The sequence below is a fragment of the Motacilla alba genome, chromosome 2 (genome assembly GCF_015832195.1).
Source record: "Motacilla alba alba isolate MOTALB_02 chromosome 2, Motacilla_alba_V1.0_pri, whole genome shotgun sequence".
Lineage (NCBI taxonomy): Eukaryota > Metazoa > Chordata > Aves > Passeriformes > Motacillidae > Motacilla > Motacilla alba.
The window spans coordinates 46,969,511-46,988,264 of NC_052017.1; the positions used below are offsets into that span (position 1 = coordinate 46,969,511).

At 43.6% G+C, this 18,754-nt stretch overlaps 1 protein-coding gene across 3 annotated transcripts in view; it reads right to left on the reverse strand.

Annotated features, from left to right (window-relative positions):
- AOAH (acyloxyacyl hydrolase) overlaps positions 1 to 7,122 on the reverse strand; it is a 74,237-nt gene extending 67,115 nt beyond the window's left edge. For 2 of the 3 annotated variants that reach the window (XM_038127922.1, XM_038127920.1), the window contains exons 1-2: positions 6,666 to 6,805; positions 6,131 to 6,285 (exon numbers count right to left, since the gene is read on the reverse strand). In XM_038127922.1, the coding sequence (XP_037983850.1) occupies positions 6,131 to 6,285; positions 6,666 to 6,790 (280 nt within the window). In that variant the 5' untranslated portion in view covers positions 6,791 to 6,805. Of the gene's footprint in view, positions 1 to 6,130; positions 6,286 to 6,665; positions 6,806 to 6,862 lie in introns of those variants that run through there. The other variant, XM_038127923.1, reaches the window with a different exon arrangement.
- Between the last annotated feature and the right edge of the window lie 11,632 nt (positions 7,123 to 18,754).

Here is an 18,754-nt window from a genome sequence, read left to right on the forward strand (position 1 = left end):
GTCAAATTTAGTATTTCTTGCTGATCAGCAGGTCAAACTTTGTTGCTGATTAAACAGAGCAATGCTGGTGAAGTGGGCAGAGCTGCTATGGCTTGGAACTGACTTAGCTGTAATCAAAGTAGATTCCAACCTTTTTGAGTAAAATACATGGTGGTGCTACACTGATATTGAGCGGGGCTTTTTTACAGAACTCAGTGAGCTGTAAATTATACGTTCTGTCATGGTGCCCCCCCAGACAATATGTGCACAGCCACTCTGCCTGAGCACGGTTGTTAAAAGCCTCCAACTCCATTTGGCACGTTCCATTGTGCGAAGTTATCGGGAACTCTGAACGTCACTGGTCCTGCTGCCAATCCAAGGGGCATATTTCATCCCTGCACTCATGCACAGCTAGACTGAGGCAAACTGTTGAGGACAATGACTACCACGCAAATCAACACAGGTAGAGGTCAATGTTTTACTCCGCGGGTAGCTCAGAAACACCCGTTCTTTAACGCAATCAGAGCTGAAAATACGTTTCGAAAACATGCTTCTTCATATGCTAGGAACTGTGTGCTCCTGGCTGAATGGAGGTGGTGACCCACAAAGGTTGCTGAGAATGGCATTATATCGAGCACAAAGATGGGGAAATTTGCTTTTCTGGCTGCTGACCCACAGGATCTCTGCTTGCTAGCAGAGAAAATGGAGAGCACTGCTGTCTGGCTCTATTGAGGGCTCCCTGACTAAATGCCTCGCTCTGAAAAGGGCAACCAAAGTTAATCGTCAGTAGAGCAGGGCAGTCTGCTGTGGGGGGGGAAAAAAAATAAATGCTGCTCTTTGCAAATGCTTCTTGCAGCCACAGCACACAACTCCAGAAATGCCGGTCTGGTCTTACAAAACCTCTGCCCCAACAGATGATCTAAACCATCTAGGCTGTTCCGAAGGGACAAGGCCAACACAGTTTGTAAAGACCTATCAAACAAAGTCTTCTACAGATATTTCAGGAACTTCTTACTTTTCTCACTCATCACTGTTGTGGGAAAATCCTCTTCCTAACCTGAATGTCCCCACTAGTACCCATTTCTGTTACTTCTTGCCATAGCTCTTATGAACCTGGAGAATGGATCACGCCTTTAATATTTTCACGGACAGATATGTATTTTCTCAAGTTTTTCTTTTCTAGACTAATTAACTCTAATTTATTCACTCTTCCTTTATAGCTTATGCTTATTTTTCTCTGAAACCTCCTGTCACTCTGCATCATTTTTGATGTACAGCCCCAAAAGGGAAGGCAGAAATTCCTCTGGGGCTTTGCAAATGCTGAGAAAGGTAACAGGTTACTTCACATGTCTTGCAAGCTGACTTCTGTTCGCACGTCTCAGTGCGTGCCGCATGTGCCTGCTCTGTGACAGCATGCCATCATTGTGCCACTACAAGCCCAGATGATCTTCCTTAGGGATGCTACCCAGCCGGTTGTTCCTCCTCTGCTGTATGTGTCATTGACTATTCCTGCTGAAGTGAGTGCCTTCAACATTCCCGTATTGAAATTACCTTTTCAGACGCAAGTACTCCAAGTTGTCAAGCTTGTTTTGAATTTAATTCTGCCCTCCATTTTACTTGCAAACAATTTCAGCTTTACATGAACTGAATTAATTTAATAGTACAAATTTCATTATGCTGGCTAGTGAAAATATAGAATGATAGTATGTTCAAAAGGGAAGTCCAAGAAAGACCTGTTTTTTTGCATCCTTTTGCTTAAAGAGTGAGCTACTTGTAATTACTCTCTGAACAAGGCTACCCATCAGTTTTGTTCTGCCCTGTAGAAGCTTAATCACTGTCACACATCTCTCAAGCCTAAGATTAGTGCTGAGGTAGTGCCAAAAACCTTACTAAAGTCCAGCTATAATACCTGCTTCTTATCCCGTGTCTACATGGCATTATCCCATTGGCAAAGAAAATTAGATTGATCTGACACTACTTTTGAAAGATGTTTTTAAAAAGTTTTATTAACTATTGCAGGATTTTTATAGGATTTGATTTTTAACTGACTAATCTGTCATTTCCCAAATTCCCTTTCTTACTATGTTGAAGGGAGATGAATACAGAAGTTCCCATCTGTCTTTCAGTGTCTCCCCAACTTTCTGCATCCTCCAGAGCAGCTTCTGCCTTTCCTAAGGTTGCTTCAGGTACCTGTGGATGAAGTCACCTTTGCCAGAGAGCAGAGCAATTTGCAAAAAAACCTTTAAGGACTCTGTGGTAAGTAAGGGTGGAATTGAATAAAAGCTTTAAAGATCAGTAGAAAAATGATAAAACATTAACACCAGTCTCAACAGTTTACCAGTGTTACTGTACTGTCTTTGGGTATCTTAACATTAACTTAAGTAAAACTTTGCTTGCCTTTTGAAATGGACAGCACTTTCCTCATTTGGAAGATGGGAAAGTAAAGACCTTAGTATATGAAAGGTTCATTCATGCCTAATTTTTGAGAGAAAAGTATGCAATCTCTTTCTCAGGATGCCACACTGAAACAGTCAGTCTGCACCCAGCAAAAGGATTTTTAGGTCTCATCCCAAATAAATCCCTTAAGCCATGCTGCCTATCAGTAACAAACCCAGAAAGGAAAGCCAGACTCAGCATGTAGCTCCCAAACATGCGCACAGAACACAACCTCACTGCCTTTGCAGGAGGAAAACAGCTGCATGGGCTTTTGCATGTAGGAAAACTTAGAAAAGCTCTTTTACCTCCTATAAGGAAAAACCAAAAAAACATGTCATGTGCAAAGCGTGCAGAAGACCCAGAGGAAGGGCCTGAGCTGACTTTACAGAATGCCAAAATGGTGGCATTTTAGCAGCCTGAGGACACAGGAAATACTGATGGAGAAAAAAGAGTGTCAGATGCTGGGAAAGTTTTTCTCGTGACAAGGCCAAAGAAAAGCCATTCATCTGGTTGTGGTTAGGTACTGCTACATACCAGTTATCTTAGATGGTTAGGAATTGCTTAGGTATACTACATCTGATCCTGTGGTTAGGAGGGTTATTATTGGGTGCTTTTCCCCTCTTTGCTGTAACTCTAAAATGCAGCAGTATTAAACCCCTTTTTAGGTGACAACTCTCCAGTGTTTTTGTTTGTATGTCAAGTCAATTATGAAAAGCCTTTCTCTGAATGAAGCAGCTACATTTTTCAGGAAAATGCAGAAAAAATGATGTGACTCTCTCTACAGTTTGCAAAGGTGAATAAAACCACAGTCTAAACCTCACCAGAAGCACACCCTTTTCTCCTCCAGCCCTGTTCCATATTGGCACATAGATGCGTACCCAAAATACATTTCCCAGGATCTGCTAAGGGCAGGGAAGCCCCTTGAATTACCCAAATGCTTCGCCAATACGACTGGAATATACTGGGGCAGATGGTGGTGCCTACCCAGGGAGTGCTGCAAGAAAGGGGAACAGAAGGAGGAAGCAACCAAGTTGTATCACATTTAACGGAGGTACCAGAGCTGCACTTTGCTCTCCTGTCATATTATTTCCACATACTTCTTCAAGAAGTGTGATACTCTCAGTGGAAAGGCTTAATAGGAAATATTTTCTTGGTTTTGTTACTGAAAGAGCATTCACTTTCTGACTGGCTTTGGCTACTAACATAGCAATCTCAATCAAGCAGGTGGTACACAGGAGTGATCAGAAATTCAATGTGCAGCCACCTCATTTCCCTCAGAAAATCGAGGCAGATAACTTTGAAAGATTAGAAACCTGACCACACGTTTAAACTTACATGAAAAAAAAATGCTTCAAGGAAATCTATGCATTTAGCAATAGGAATTTCTCATGTTAAAAAATTAGATAAGATTAAAGGAATAAATTCTTCATGATGACAGTGAGAAGGCACTGGAACAGGCTGCCCAAAAAAGCTGTGGATGCCCCATCCCTTCCACTATTCAAAGCCTGGTTGGATGGGATTCTGAGCAAGGTGATCAAGTGGAAGCTTCCCTGTCCATGTCAGGGGGGATGGAACCACAGGATCTTTAAGGTGCCCTCCAACCCAAACAATTCTATCACTCTCTGATTCTATGAAATCATCTTGGTCTTGATCTATAAGGGCAAGAAGACACAGAAGAAGTACTCATGTCTCTTTCTCATTACCTTCCCAGACAGCAAACTAAGCCAACTAAGTATCTGGGGTCAAGGTATTGGAAGGAAATCACAAGCTGATCCTGCCTTACTATCTGCTCCTAAGAGAGCTGGTCATGGAATCAGATGCAAGAGCTGACGTTACTCCTGCTCCAAGCCATGGCAAGTGCAACCATCAATTCCTCTGTGCTTTCCCCTTCTGCTCAAAAAAATGAAGGGACACAGTATTTTCAAGAGTTAGTCTAATGAGCAGCTAATCAGTGAAAGCCCAGAGGCAGCCATCTGGGCTAGCAGCCACCAGGCCTCCCTGCCAAGCTGGCTCATGCCCTTTTAGCACTATCCACACTTCACTTTTATCTTGTGGTGTACAAGAGGTGGGCACAGTCTGTTTGGGTCCTGAGTCGAGCTCACAAGGATGTTTTTAGCTAAAGGGACACTTCAGAAAGATAAATTAGTTGTGGGAGGCAATGCTTTTCATGTCTCCTCCCTGAACAAAGAGATGCACAGTGGTCCCAGAAATGGGGTAGCACAGCTCTCCTCCCTTTAGGAGGGAAGAAAAGGACATGTTATCTTGCACAAGGCAAGTTCAATGCAATGTGTGAAATTTAGAACTTTTCTGAGTCAACAGGATGGAAAGGGCAGAAAATGCTCCCAACCTGACATCTAAAAGCCACCAGTGTAAAAATCCAACAGATGAGCATAGTCACTGCCTTTCCTGTGCCACCAAAACTGTTGCTGCCTTAAGATCTCACCACTAAACAACACCACTTCCCCTAGCTCTGGCAGCTGCTCGGTCACCACTTGCTTAGCTCCCAGCCCAAACAAGGACAGCCCCTCACAGCCATTTCTGCTTTTCACCTCCTGTTCTCATGTTCTGGCTGGTGGCTGAATACCCTCATCACCCTGACTCTGCTCTCCTTTTGATTCACCCTGCCCCACCAAAACTGTCAGGGGTACTGTGGGTGGCTCAGAAGTGAAGTAAAAACCTGCTTTTATCAACTTTAGGATTATTATTTCTAACTGTATTCCCCAAGCCACAGTGCAAAGAATTATTTCTTTCTGAAGGATGGAAAGCTGTGACAGGGTTTATGTTTCCAGCACAAAGGTGCCTTGGGAAACTAAAGGAATCACAGAAATTTTTAGGCTGAAAAAAGCCTGTAAGATCAACAAGTCCTCCTGATGACAAAGTACAGCATTTGATTGTATGCATAAGACATATCCATTTGCACACATAAAAAATAGAAGCTACCACATCTCCCTAGGTATATAGAGTGCCAAGCCAAGGGCATTTCTGGTGCAGAGATATCCACAGTTTACAGTGACTCTAGTGTGACCAGTCTTGCTCTGGGAATCACTTAGCCACCTGAGACTGTAGGATACCTACCCCCAGATACAGGTATTGTGGGGATCACCACAGTCACTAAAGTCACATGAAAAGGGGGTTGCCAACTTGCCCCGGTTCAGTATGGGTCATGCAGACACATGTGCACACCAAAAGGAAAGGAAATGTGAGGAAGCAGCCTTTGCAACCCAGCTATCCAGAGATGATCTTTCAGACCACAAAGACCTCTGGCCCAAGTATGGACCAGCCACTCTTAATAATAGTTTTCCAGGAACTGAAATCAATGAGGAGACCCTGGGAAAGTCAGAAGGGAACTGTGCCTTCCTGCCAGTTAAGCAAAATGCATCATGAACCCTTAGAAACACTAGGACCTCATAACATCCTATTTCCAGATCCCAGACCTGCAGGCATTAAAGCCAACTTTTCAGATGCCATTTCCTGCAGAGCGAAAACATGAACTTTGGGAAGCAGCCAGTCAAAAACAAAATCATAAAATAATTCCAGATCCCATGACGGCCTTGCAAAATCTTCAGTGACTGATTCAGCAAAGGCTACAAGTATTTTGCAGTACAGCTGTTGAAATAGATAAAGGAACAATTTATGATGTGAATAGCAACTCTCAGCTCACCAGTGAAGTAAGGAATGAACTAGTCCAGCAGGCAAACAAAACCTGGGTACATACCAACACAGGTGTGTCCTTTGTACAGCCCAAAGGGGAGCGAAGGGGCTCGTGGGTCTTTTCCACGGGGTAGAGGAGAGGAAGAGGCAGTCTTCAGCAGCAGCAAGAGCCAGAGGATGCAGAATAAATTAAGGAATGTTTGCCTAGACTCCTTCATCCTAAGGAAGTAAAAAAGGAAGAAATCAGGCAGGAAGGGTGCAAGTGGACCTGTATTCCCTTAACTCTCAGGGAGTATCCTGCATCGGTGCAGCTTGAGGAGAAGGAGACTGGTGTGCCTGTGCAGCTATAGGTAACACAGGGACAGATGCCCAGATGGGGACAGAGACGTCCACCCTCTCATGGGGTGTGTGGAGGACCCCACACTCGCGCATCGCAGGTGCTCTCCCGACCCCTCAGTCCCTCCAGGCCCTGCCACCCATTAAACCCAGCAGGTCCCACAGGCCTGGGCATGCCATGAGGATGCCCCTGAGACCCTGGCCCCAGGCTGCTCTCCACACCCCCACATGACCCCGCTGCCCCATGTGCAGCTCTGCCCAACCTGCTGGCCTGGGAGGACCAAGAGGGCTGGATGACCAGCTCTGGCTCAGCGCTCCGGTGTCTCCTGCAGTAACAGCGGATGACTAACGACCTTGAACCACAGGAGTTGCCAGAGCCACTCAGCATTAATAACACAAGACACTCCCCTGAACAACTAGTGTTGCAAAAAGGGAAAAAGAAAAAAACAACTCTACAAACCCTTCCCCCTGTGCCGTCACTGCTCTGCCCTCCTCCGCAGAAAAGAAAGAAAGTATCTCTCTGGCTGCCTCTGTAAAATTTCTGACCAAGGTTTCCGTTCGTGAGGACCGAGCCTGAAAAATGAAAGAAGCTGCTCAAGACGGAGCTGCAGGGCTGGGAGGGACGGGGCTGCCGTGCTGGGGTTTTGCCAGGGCTTTGGTTCTGCTGGGACCGAGGCATAGGGATGGGAGACAACTGCCAGTGTGAGGGTAGCACTGGGAGCTGAACCCCTGCTCTCATCAGCTTTGAGCACATTTGCTTGCAGCCCCCAGCTGCCTGAGAGCCTTGAGAAATCCTGTGCTGTTCCTGCTTTGGCAGTCACAACAACTAAAGGTTTCCCTGGCTCTATTTTTTTTAATCCCTCAGACAAGGCATAAACCAGTCATTCCCCAGCCTGAAGCAAAAGCAGAGTAAAACATGTTTAAATTATGTGAATTCAGAGGTGGAACAAGTCCAAACAGCTACATCACAGACTCTGTGGTTGCAAGGATGGCTTTAAGGAGGCAGTTTAGGACTGAGGCACTGGAGGGACAATGCTGTGTCCTTGCTCTGCCTCTCTTTTTGTATAAACCTGGGCAAGTCTTTTCCCCTCACAGTGGGCCATAGGTACACGTCTTTCCTTTTGATTCCTTGTCTGTCTCTTTCAGAAGTGGGCAGGCCAATGACATGGGTTTCTAAAGGACGATGAGGAGCCTGTGTCATAAAGTAACCCTACATGCTTCTCAGGAATAGTTAAAAGAGACTTATAAATAGTGTTGTAAAAAGAAAAACTAGAGAAGGTATTAAAGCCAGCAATTTCCAGCCAGTTCCTGCAGACCAACATGATCACACATGGATCAGATCTGCTTCAGTATTTAATGTGTTTTTTGCAAACCACTTCCTTCCTTGGGAGCCCCCCTATGACTTTTTAAAGATGGTCTCAGAAAGTTTTCCTCCACTTTAATAAGGAGGATTTGCCTTGTGCTAATGATGATATAATCCAGTGGCTCTGGGGGAAAAAAAAAAAGACTATAAAATCTTCAACGTGAATACAAATCACTCTGTATTTCCATCCTTTAAGCCAAGCCATTTGCTTTCAAATGTATGCTTTCCTTTGAAAAATATAAAAATAATTAAACCCAAAGTGAAGGTAATAGCTGTTGCCTGACTTTTGCAAAACTGTTTCTGCTTATCATTCTCCCTATAGCTAGCAACGCTGTTTTCCTTTATTTTTTTTTAAGAGCAGATAAACAAAAATCATAGTGCAAAGTACCTTATCCATATGCCAATCCTACTGAAATCTGCAGGATGTTTTTCTTAACGCTGTAAAAACTTGCTATAAAAAGACACTGCTACAGCGACTGCAGCTCCATTAAACCCTTTTTAACACACATATCACTTGGTTCCCAATGACACTTTGAAGTCCTTTAAAACTCTGCATATTGGCTCATGAGCGCTTGCTGCAAAAGCAGAGTGCTAATAATAGGCAAGAAAAACCTTCCTAGCAGAGAGGTCTCTGGAATGGCTTCTGCTTTATATCTATTGCAAAACACAAAGCAAAACAACGGCACTTATAAAGTACAGAGATAGATCCCAAGCTGCTCCCAGGCATGTAAACCTGCAAAGCATGTAGCTCAAGCCTGTAATCAGCTGTGTTATTTTCTTTCATTTTAGCCTGTGGAAAGAGCGGTGAGATAACTCTGCGTGTAACACTGAGCTGCTTTGCACTGTACCTTACATGTTAGTCAAGCACTTAAACCAATTGAAGAAAAAAGGCCCCAAAGCTTTTAAAATAAGCAGTCTGGTCAGAAATGAGGGATTTGCATACTTATATTTGGAGGCCAGCTGGGAAGGTGAACCCCCGCCACTGGCCCCTCCCCAGACCAGTGTGAAATCTTTCTTCTTCCCACTCAAATCAGATAGCAAATCCTGCCTTTTGCTAAGCAGATTTTATATTACTTCCAAGTCTCTGGCACATTAAGACCTAAAGCTGTCTTGGTACAGGAGTGGAGGAGCACTTGATGTTGCCTTTTAATCTTAGTAAGTGCATAAATGATGTTAATGGGAGGTAAAAAACAAATTAGACCTGTCCCAAAGGAAGAGGTTTGATCATAAATGTTTCCATTAGGTTATGCACAACACCCAAGTCAGAGAAGCAGACCTAGGTCAAGGATGACCAAGGAGATGCAGCCTGCCTAGAAACAAAGTATATGAGAGCTGGAGCAAAGGGACCTCTGCCCTCTGAAAAGCCCCAGGTGCAGAGAGGTGGTGTCTGGGGTGTCCCCTGCCCCAAAGGTCTGGCAGGGTCACCCTACAGCTTTTGACTATCTTTGTCTCCTCAGCTCTATTGTTTTTTCAATGTGTTTGCAACCTGGGCTTGCAGCAGGTCCAGCCAGGTGGCAGAGGAGTGTAGTTCAGGTGGGTTCTCAGGGCAGGTGGGGCTGCTCAGGGTTGTTATAGCCTATGAATGCCTCAGAGCCCTGACACTTGCCTTTGGTGACCATGAGAGCCAAGTGGGTGGAGGAATGAACGCTGCAGAAATGCTCCTGCACACCCCACTAGGTACCTGCCTGCAGCATTACTCATCTAAATAGCGCTGAGAACGCAGTCAACGTTTTGTCTCTCTGAATCTCCACATGTGGCTTTTGAAGAGGAGGCAAGGACAGCGCAGAGCCAGAGGTGCCGTGAGTTCACCACCTCTTGCAGATGGGAAACCCTCAGTGGCCTGAAATAACCCAGCTCCACAGTCATTCACTTGCTATTAGGCAGAAGACACAGAGTCAGTTGAATTTGGACTAGTGATAATATATGCATAAATAAACACACATGCACATCTATGGTATACCCTGGCCCACCCGCTGCTGCTTCCTGCTAAGGAAATGGGAGGCCCCACAGCTCCCTCCATTCAGCACACAGATAAGGAGGGACGCACATTACTCTGTAGGGTTTTGGTTAAATTCTGCTCTGAAGGAAAGTCCTGCAGCTCTCTGTATTTGCTCTCAGGATGCCAGAACACACTGAAGGTCTTGCTCAGCTCACCCAGCTTGATACAGTCTATGTTTTTTGGGAGTTTTAGCACATGTAGGGGTCCCCAGAGCTAAATCTCAGTTACCATATCCCCATGTACAGGCCAGTAACAAGTGTGACGTGTGGGGGACACATCATGTAGGGGAAGGCTTTGGTTGGGGGTCACCAGAGATGCCGCAGGGGCTAATGGCCCATGGAATGCCCCACAATGTAACTCCCGGCCCAAGCACTCCATCCACACCCTCAAACCTCTCTTAGTTTGAGCAGAGCTGAGAGAAACTTGCACATGTGATGGCTGCCAAAACCTGAGGCAAAACATGCAAAGACAAGCCTGAATTTCAATAATGGCAGAGCAGTGTTAGGGTACATGTGTAGCTGGTGAAGAAATACAATCCTCTAGGCTGATCCCAGTGTGGGAGTGTGGTTTCTGGAGTTGGGAGGACCCACAACACTTCTCCATTTCTCATGTTTCCATAGGAGTTCCTGACACCTAACGTACATTGGTTTGTGTGGTGATGCCAAATCAGCTAAGGGACAGGTACAGTATCAGCCTCCATCTTTGCTGCCCCTGATAGAGATGCAATGGAACTGAGTTAGGGTTTCTGATTTTCTGAGTAAGGTCTTGAACACAATTTAAGAGTCACCCCTTCCCTGTAGGGAGCAATACGTGATTGCCACTAGAACTGTGAAATGAGGTGCAAGGATGAGGTGAGTTTCAATGCTGCTCTCTATAATGGGTCCCTAAATATCTGTTTATGTATACAGCAAATACATTGGAAAAAGCCATCGAAAAGAACAGAGAATGGAAAATACTTCAATGAAGGCCCAAAACAGGACAAGCAAGAATTAATTTGTCATCTGTCAGGATTAGAGGCCACTTAGTTGAAAAAAGAAATATGAAGTAGTTATCTTACAAAAGGAGATCAGCTGGCAGTGTATGTTTATCTAACCTATTCTGTCCAAGTCACTGCACACATTAATGCAATTTTTTCCTGTTTGGTTAGATTCTTTTACATATTGATTTTTTAGATGTGCGCATTTTTTTCTCTTTGTCACATTCATGCATGCATTTTTATGGTGATTAAATGTTATCTTGGAAGGTTTTCTCTCCCTTTCTTTCCTCTTTGATGTGCTGTTCAGTTCTTAAGGGAATAGATATAAGCCTTGTATTTTTGTGTCTGGAGAGATAAAACCTGCAGGAAGAAGCCTTTAGATCAAAGATCCTCTCAGTCCCTTTTCTTCCTTTTATTTTCAAAACGTTGTCCTTTGTGCCCTTTGACTCTGAAGTTCCCAGTGGTTTCTTGCGTTGGTTATTTTTTATTACTGCTCTCCAAATTTCTCTGACTGTCATAAGCATCTCTGTGGTTGGTGCATTATCACTGGCACGAATGAACATTTCCAGAGCCCCATGTGGATTTGTGGCTGCACCACAGCCAACTGAGTCATTCCCTCTGCCCCAGTTTCCTTATCAGTTGCTGCTTGCAGTTCAAGTTATGTGTCTATTTCAGAGTCTCTCCATCTCATTGTCATTCAAAGCTGCAGGGAAAGCATTTAAACCAGTATTTTCTTACACTCATATCCAAAAATTTCTTCCAAGTTATTGCCATGCTGTAGCTGAGATGATTATCCTTTATTCTGCCACCTTTAATGGAATTAATTGTCCCAGCTTGCAAGGGTGTTGATATCTGCACTCTTAGAAAAATAGTAAATCACTGACATTACTTCAGTTTGGATACAACAAAATGCAGGAACAAACCTCTTAAGGCTTTCAAACAGGGAACCCATGAAAAATACAGCCACGTCACCTTGCACAGTTGTTGTGCAGGTTGTGCACTTCTGGGAAGGTCTGGCTGTTAGGGTTGACAAAAGGGGGGGATTTGGATTTTCTACTAAAGATGGCTTTTTGCAAAGTGGAGACCAGATGAAGTGCATCTTCAAAGTGTATTTCTCACTACTGCCTGTAAGGAGCCCTAGAGTGATTTACAGGGTTTAGTGGTGGACTTGACAGTGCTGGGTTAACAGTTAACCTTGATGATCTTAAAGTTTTTTTTTCCAAACGAAATTATTCTATGACTCTGTGATTATTGTTGATGCAGTACATTTCCTTAGTTGTTTGATACCAGTGCAGAAAAACAAACCTGGCTGTGGTGTTCTTACTGTGTACAGATGACCCTACAAATCCAGAAGTAATCTTACTAGCATAGATTTTGCAGTTCAAGTTTGGTGGGCACAGCTGTGGGCCTTCTCCAATCTAAAGCAGACCTAATTCTTGCTATTATCTAGACAAAAATAGCCCAAGCCCTCAACTCTGGCAATAAGGAGCAAAAGAGTGTGGCAATATCACTGGAAGACTTGTTAGAGGCTTTAGATAAGAGAGTCACTCAGAGCCAGCTGTAAATACAAGTCAGGAAGCCTAGGACAGACTCTCTGATGTCCTGCAGTTTGGGTACTCATTTAAATCCCAGAAAAGTGAGATCCAAGCATTACCAGCTCAGTGTGATTATTGCCTTGCCATAAATAGCTAGTAACCCACTGGGCAAGCCAAAATCCCGTCTACTGCTTCGACCCCTGCAGCACTAATGCTATTGCATTGGGTTTTGTCAGAAATGCAACCCCCTATCAGGCTCCCAGTTTAGTGCTGATGAAGCTGTGGTGGAGGGTGGCAGGGCAAAAGCTTGCCCCAGATGCTGTCAGGTTGTAAGCACTTAAAAGGGGAACAATACAACATCAAAGAAGAAGAAAAATAAATGTTTGATTATATTAGTTCCATTTGAGCTTTCCTCCAGTAATGCAAATAAAGAATTGCAGCTCGCCATCCTCTTAATCTCAGCACAGAACAGGTGCCAATAAAAGATAATTATTCCCAGTGTTTGGGCTAGGAAACAGTACTGAATGTCACTGCAAGCATTTTTAGCACATACCGAAGTTCACAAGATTATTTAAACATATTGATCGAGGCTTGTACTGGGACTTATGTGCTCAGAAATGGGATCTCTACAACATACGTACTGTGGTGGCACTTTGCTATTCAATAACAGGGTGGGGGTTGTTGTGTACTTTTGGTCTCTTTAAATAGATGTTTCACTGATTTGCTTTGATAATAAATGACCCGCAGCTGCGCTGGACAACTTCCCTCCAAAAAAGCCTTTCAGGAATAGTATCCATCATCCATAGGTGAATATGAAGAGGCAGTACAGGCTGATTTTTCAAATATTGATTAGGCAAGTCACTGGCCAGCCAGCCATGTACAGAGCCTTCATGCTCTTTAGAGAAGTCAGGCTATATAAAAGAACTCAAACCACTTGGAGGAACATACAGCCTCTAATCCAAGAAGATGAGGGTGATGTAGCAGTCAGTAAAGATTGCACTGGTAATCTAGTCTTATACAGACAAGACAAAGTCAGGCATGAAGTCAGCCCTTAACATTTCACCTTTCAGATCACAGAATCATAAAATCATTTAGATTGGAAAAGACCTTTAAGATAATGAAGTCCAACTGTTACCCCAGTGCTGCCAAATCCACCACTAAACCATGTCCCTAAGCACCACATCTACACATCTTTTAAATACCTCGAGGGATGGTGACTCAGCTGCTTCCCTGGGCAGCCTGTTCCAATGCTTTCCATGAAGAAATTTTTCCTAATACTCAGTTTAAACTTCTGTCACAATTTGCCTAGTCCTATCACTGAAAATTCATGGAGGGTTTGTTTGCACTTGTCTGTCTTTTCACTTGTGTCAGATTTTATGCTGATATCTGACACTGATGGTTTAGACTTGCATATATACAAGAAGATGACAAGGGCAGCTGTTTTTATCTACCACTATTCATAGCCACCTGACCATAAAGCAGAAACATGCCTCTCCAAAATGGCTCTCTATTCAGAACACCTTTAATCTTTTCTGCTTCCTTACCCTGTCTGGGCATCCCACAGATTTACCTCTTTCCTCTACCTTTGCCTTTTCCTCTAGCTTCAGACTCAGAGCTGTATTTTCATTTCTTTTCTGTCCCATTCCAGAAATTAGGGTATTAGAGACAATACTTTGTCAAACACAGCAGCATTTGTTCAGGCCCCTTCTTGAGGGATGTATAAAAGGTGAGCAGCTGGGGCTTGATGCAAATCTGACGCATTAATTCATCCCAGAAGAGACTTGAACCTGGAGAAGGCGGGCATGACTCCTGCCTTCACAATGAGGAATGGCCCCATGAGAATCAAAACCAGTAGCACAAGGACCATCAAACTGTTAGTGAGGGGGAAAGCAGGCACTGCATCACTCTTCTTCCCCCATTTAAGCTGTGCCTTAAACACAGAACATTTCTGCCTGGTCAGCTGCCTGGTCTCTGGCCCCTCCACACACGTTGCAGTCATTAAATCATCCATCAAGACACCATCCTTCATGCACAGTGGGATGGCTGCCTGCCTCCCTCACTCATTATTGGCCTTCCACAGTCCTTTTCAGCCAATTCAATGAAATATAAATAGCATTTCAGATAAATGTTCACTCTCTTATAATACCTTTCTGACGTCTTTCTGCTCTTGCTCTGGATGCATAAAAAAGAGCTGTAATATATTTCAATGAGTTATTGAATCCTTTTTGAACTCTGATATATGCTCAGTACAAGGTTATTTAAATACGAGGGGTATAGGCACAGGCTTTAGCAAAATCTACCCAACTAAATTGTTCAGAAAAAATGAGCAGGCAACAATCTGCCTTGCAAATCCATCTGTATTCCCTGATGAAGGATTCCAAGCCTGGTGATGCTGGACCAACTTCCTTTTTCTGCACTAGAATGTCCACAGCCATGAAAAAGCATGGTTCAGGCTTTCCTGACCCTTTTTCCTTTTAATTTTTTTTTAAATTGTATTTAAATCAAGCTGCTGGACACCACACTAGGAATTCTCTTTTCTTTGCCTAAATAATGTAAAATGCTTTACAACAAAATGATAAAAAGAAAGAAGAGGACTCAGGAATGTTACCCTGTAACGTAACAGCAAGGTTTTACTGGAGTGTGACACAGAAGTAGTATCTCCCCCATCTTCCTGGCGTAGAAAACAAATTAACACTGGAGTATTTGTGTATTTTTTTCTCCCTGTAACTTTTTTGCCACCATTCATCATTTAGGCTCAGCTAAATACCCAGTTTGCGCATATTTAAAGCTACCAACTAAATTAGCAACAAAGCTTGAGGGTGTTAAATAAACTCCAAAAAAACTCCTTCCTCTTCACTGGAGTATTTTCTCAAAATGAAAATATCTGAGTAGACATCTTGTTCTAACACTATGCACGGAAGATAACAAAGTGGGGACTGAGTGACTTTCACCCCCCAAACTATACCTCCTGAAGGAAAAGGGCACCTCTTCATCACTTCTGGAAGAATGAGTAAGTGGAAATGCATTTTGAGGACCAAACAACAAATGCAGCTCTCTCAGTCTCACAAAAAGGTAGCAGATAGGCACCCCAGCAGCAAGTCTCTCATTTTTCACCAGATCCCCATCACATACAGCAGAGGACAGGTATGTTCTGGAGATCTCTGAGCTCTGAATTTAACACAAGCAACATGTCACCTTCACAGCCACTTTCAGCAACGATCAGATGCCAAGAAATGATTTTCAGGAAGCAGAAATTATAATAATTGTATATGTGAGTATGCCCAAATCTAGTCCATGCATATTGGAAACAGCTCTTTTTGCAGTCTCTGTGTGTGCTTTGCTCTGTGCAGCAGAGATGCTGCAGGTCCCCAGCAGGAAGCCCGAATAATCTTGCCTCCAAGCAATACAGTGATAATGGTGTTGGGAAATGTCCAGATAAAAGATAATGTGCAAGATAGAGAATTCCATTTTGTACTAGAAGCTGGAATGGTAGTAGACCAAAGTTTCTTTTTAGGCTGGGGCAGAAATGAGTAACAGTGTACAAGCAGATGTCCCATCAGTGAGGCTGTGTTAACACCAAGTGGGGTAAGTCTCAGACCTCAAGCCAGGCTAAAAAAGTGATTTATGCAGCTATCCAGTGATCTGGGGTATCTAGTGCTCACCAATGTTTTTCTTCTAGTGAACCCTTTCCCCTTTTCACCCTCTGTAGCCAAACTCCTTGAATGCCCTCCAGAAAGGAAGTCCCCTGCCCCAAAGCTCTGATGTGAAAACCATGAAAATTGGTTAAAATTTTAATGGTGCCACACTGCAAGCTTCTGGCATTTAGCAATGAGGAAGTAAGAAGAGGTAGAAGAGATACAGAGAGTCATGCTTCTGCCCAAAAATAACCATCTGGGTTTTGTTGTCTCAGTTTTTAGTTCTCCATTTCCCCGATTACAGATGGGTTTTGGCAAATGCTTACCACCAACCTTCTGAAAATCAAATCCCAGGGAAGCCTTTCAAGATGAGCAGCCAAGACCCAACAACGTCACTGTGGCAAAACTTGTATAAAGAGTTTAGAAACTATTAGATGCCAAATAGGTAAAGGAAAGTTGCCCATTTTTTTTTGTTTAGTTTTTTTGGTTTGTTTTATTTTTTTGTTTTGTTTTTAGGATAAAGAAAGAAACTTTCTTTTCCCTGAAGCTGGTGTCCTTTCCAGTCTTTCAAATCTAAAGAACACTTGCCCTAGATGTATTTAGTGCATCACACTATTTTAGGCAATAATTCATGATGCAAAATTCATAATTCATGTGCCTAGATAATTCCTTTGCTTTAATCCTACATCCAGTTTCTTTTGATGATTAGCAAAAATAACTACAGTCACTGCAGATGAAGGTAAGCAGTAACTTTTATCTAAAACTCTCTGCCCATATTTATCAGGTGTCTGCTTGTGTTTTCAGAAAAAGGACTTGAACCTGCTCCAACCAAGAGTGCCAACTGCTCCATGGGCTCCCAAATGCCAACTTTGCCAGTACACAAACTTGGGATTGCATCCTTGGTACTCCCCAGCATCCCTGAGAAGGATCCACCTCACTAAAGGGCTCCCTTAGCACAGTGGGTCTGTTTCCCTCAGAGGATGCCAAACAATTCTACCAAGGATGCAAGAGGGAAGATGCTTTGTACCACAACAACTCCTCCCATGCTTAGCTGTAGCTCTCAGGAGAACACCAGGAGACAAAGCCAGAGGTGCATTCCCTTGCCCTAGAGATGTGGGCTGTGTGGGTGTGTCCTGCACACTGCTGTTGAGCTGTTATTCAGGCTGTCTCAAGGTGGTTTTCATCCCCCCAGAGCAGAGGATGAGCAAATAGGCCATAGGAAAGGAGGCTGATGGTGTGAGAAAAGCTTATCTGATGTTGTGAGATTACAGTACAGAGGTAAAAATGAATCAGTCCCTTCCTCTCACCAAGATAAAGAAGGACACAGGTGAAGATGGGCTGTCTGAGGTGCTGTTTTGGATTTGCTTATAGAAGGAACAGGCCAGTATGATTTCCAGCTGTATGCCTCCAAAAAGATGTGGCAAAATTTAAAATACTGAATAGCTGTGATGTCACAACCCAAGACTTAATTAAAATTTGACCTGCTGATTGACACTGCTTATAAAATCAGCATGTCATGGAATCTTTCCATTCTCACCTTAATTCTGTACTTTGCTCTTCTTGGCATAGTGTGGTCACTCAGATGGTAACACTGGCCTTCAGGGCATGAGTGGTGGGTCTTCAGCCTTTTCAGTGGTGCTTTCTGTCTTTCCACTCCAGCCATCTGGTAGAACACATGTTTAGAGCTTCCCCTCAAATTGTAGCTCTCTCATAAGGCATTTCTGAGAGAGAATAATCCCTCCAACAGAAGCCATATACTATATTTACCTGAATGCTTCATTTTCCCAGTACACAGGTAGCTAAGACTTTCACCATTCCTTAAAGCTGCTCATTTCTGCTTGGAGCACTTGGGACACACCACTGAACAATCCTACTGTAACATAAATATTGGATTTCAGCATTTTTAGAGATGGGCAGTGAGACAGGCAGAATTACTGTCTGTTTTTTTTCCCAAAGGAAAATTCCACGTGTACGCATGCATGCACACACACCAGATACATCCTGGCAGAAAAGACTCCTATCTGGAAAGACATTTCTTCTATCACATTAATGGGGAAAGGAAAAAAAAAAAAAAGGAGCACATTCTTTTTCCTTTTGACTAAAGAAAAATATCTCAGCAGGACATGGGCTTATTGTAAATGTTCGTTTTAAAATATTGCCCGATTGTTTGAGTACATTTATTTCTTTGGTGATTCAGCTGCGAGTGGGAAAGGTGTTGTGACCCATTGAATGGCCTATCCATCACACCTACTGACCTCTCTGTCCAGAGACCACCAAACCCTGGCTGCTAGCTCCATTTGTGTGTCCACTGCTTGGCCCCTCAGCTTCCCAGGTATAACCCCGTGCTGTGGTACCACCTGAAAGAGAGGCATGAGACCACAATGTCAGCCTGCCCTTGAAGTGGGCATGCATGCACTTGCTAGGACTGTTCCCAGGACAAACTGTTTCCTGCATTAGAAGCAGGCTGGCCACTGCAGCAGAGCTGAGGACAGAGCACACTAAGCTGAAAGAGCTAGTGGCTGAAGCCTTTGGCAAAAGACCACATCTCTGTGAGAAGGATGATTCATCCCCTGCCTCCTTGAACAGCAAAATCCTCCTCTCCTCCTGACATCATTTTCTCCCCTCTTCTTCCAGATCATGCTGTCACCCATGGATGAAACCAAGTACACATACATCCCTAGAAGGTGAATTTTGGCTGAGTTGTGAGTCTGTAGCACCAATGAGTAACAAATGCCATGTCTTAGCTACACTGGGGAAAAGCGGGCAGAGATTTTTCAAATACTCTTGCTGCTTACGCTTCAGTGTAAAATCCAGTAATTTTCCTCTGCTGGGGATTTGGAAAGC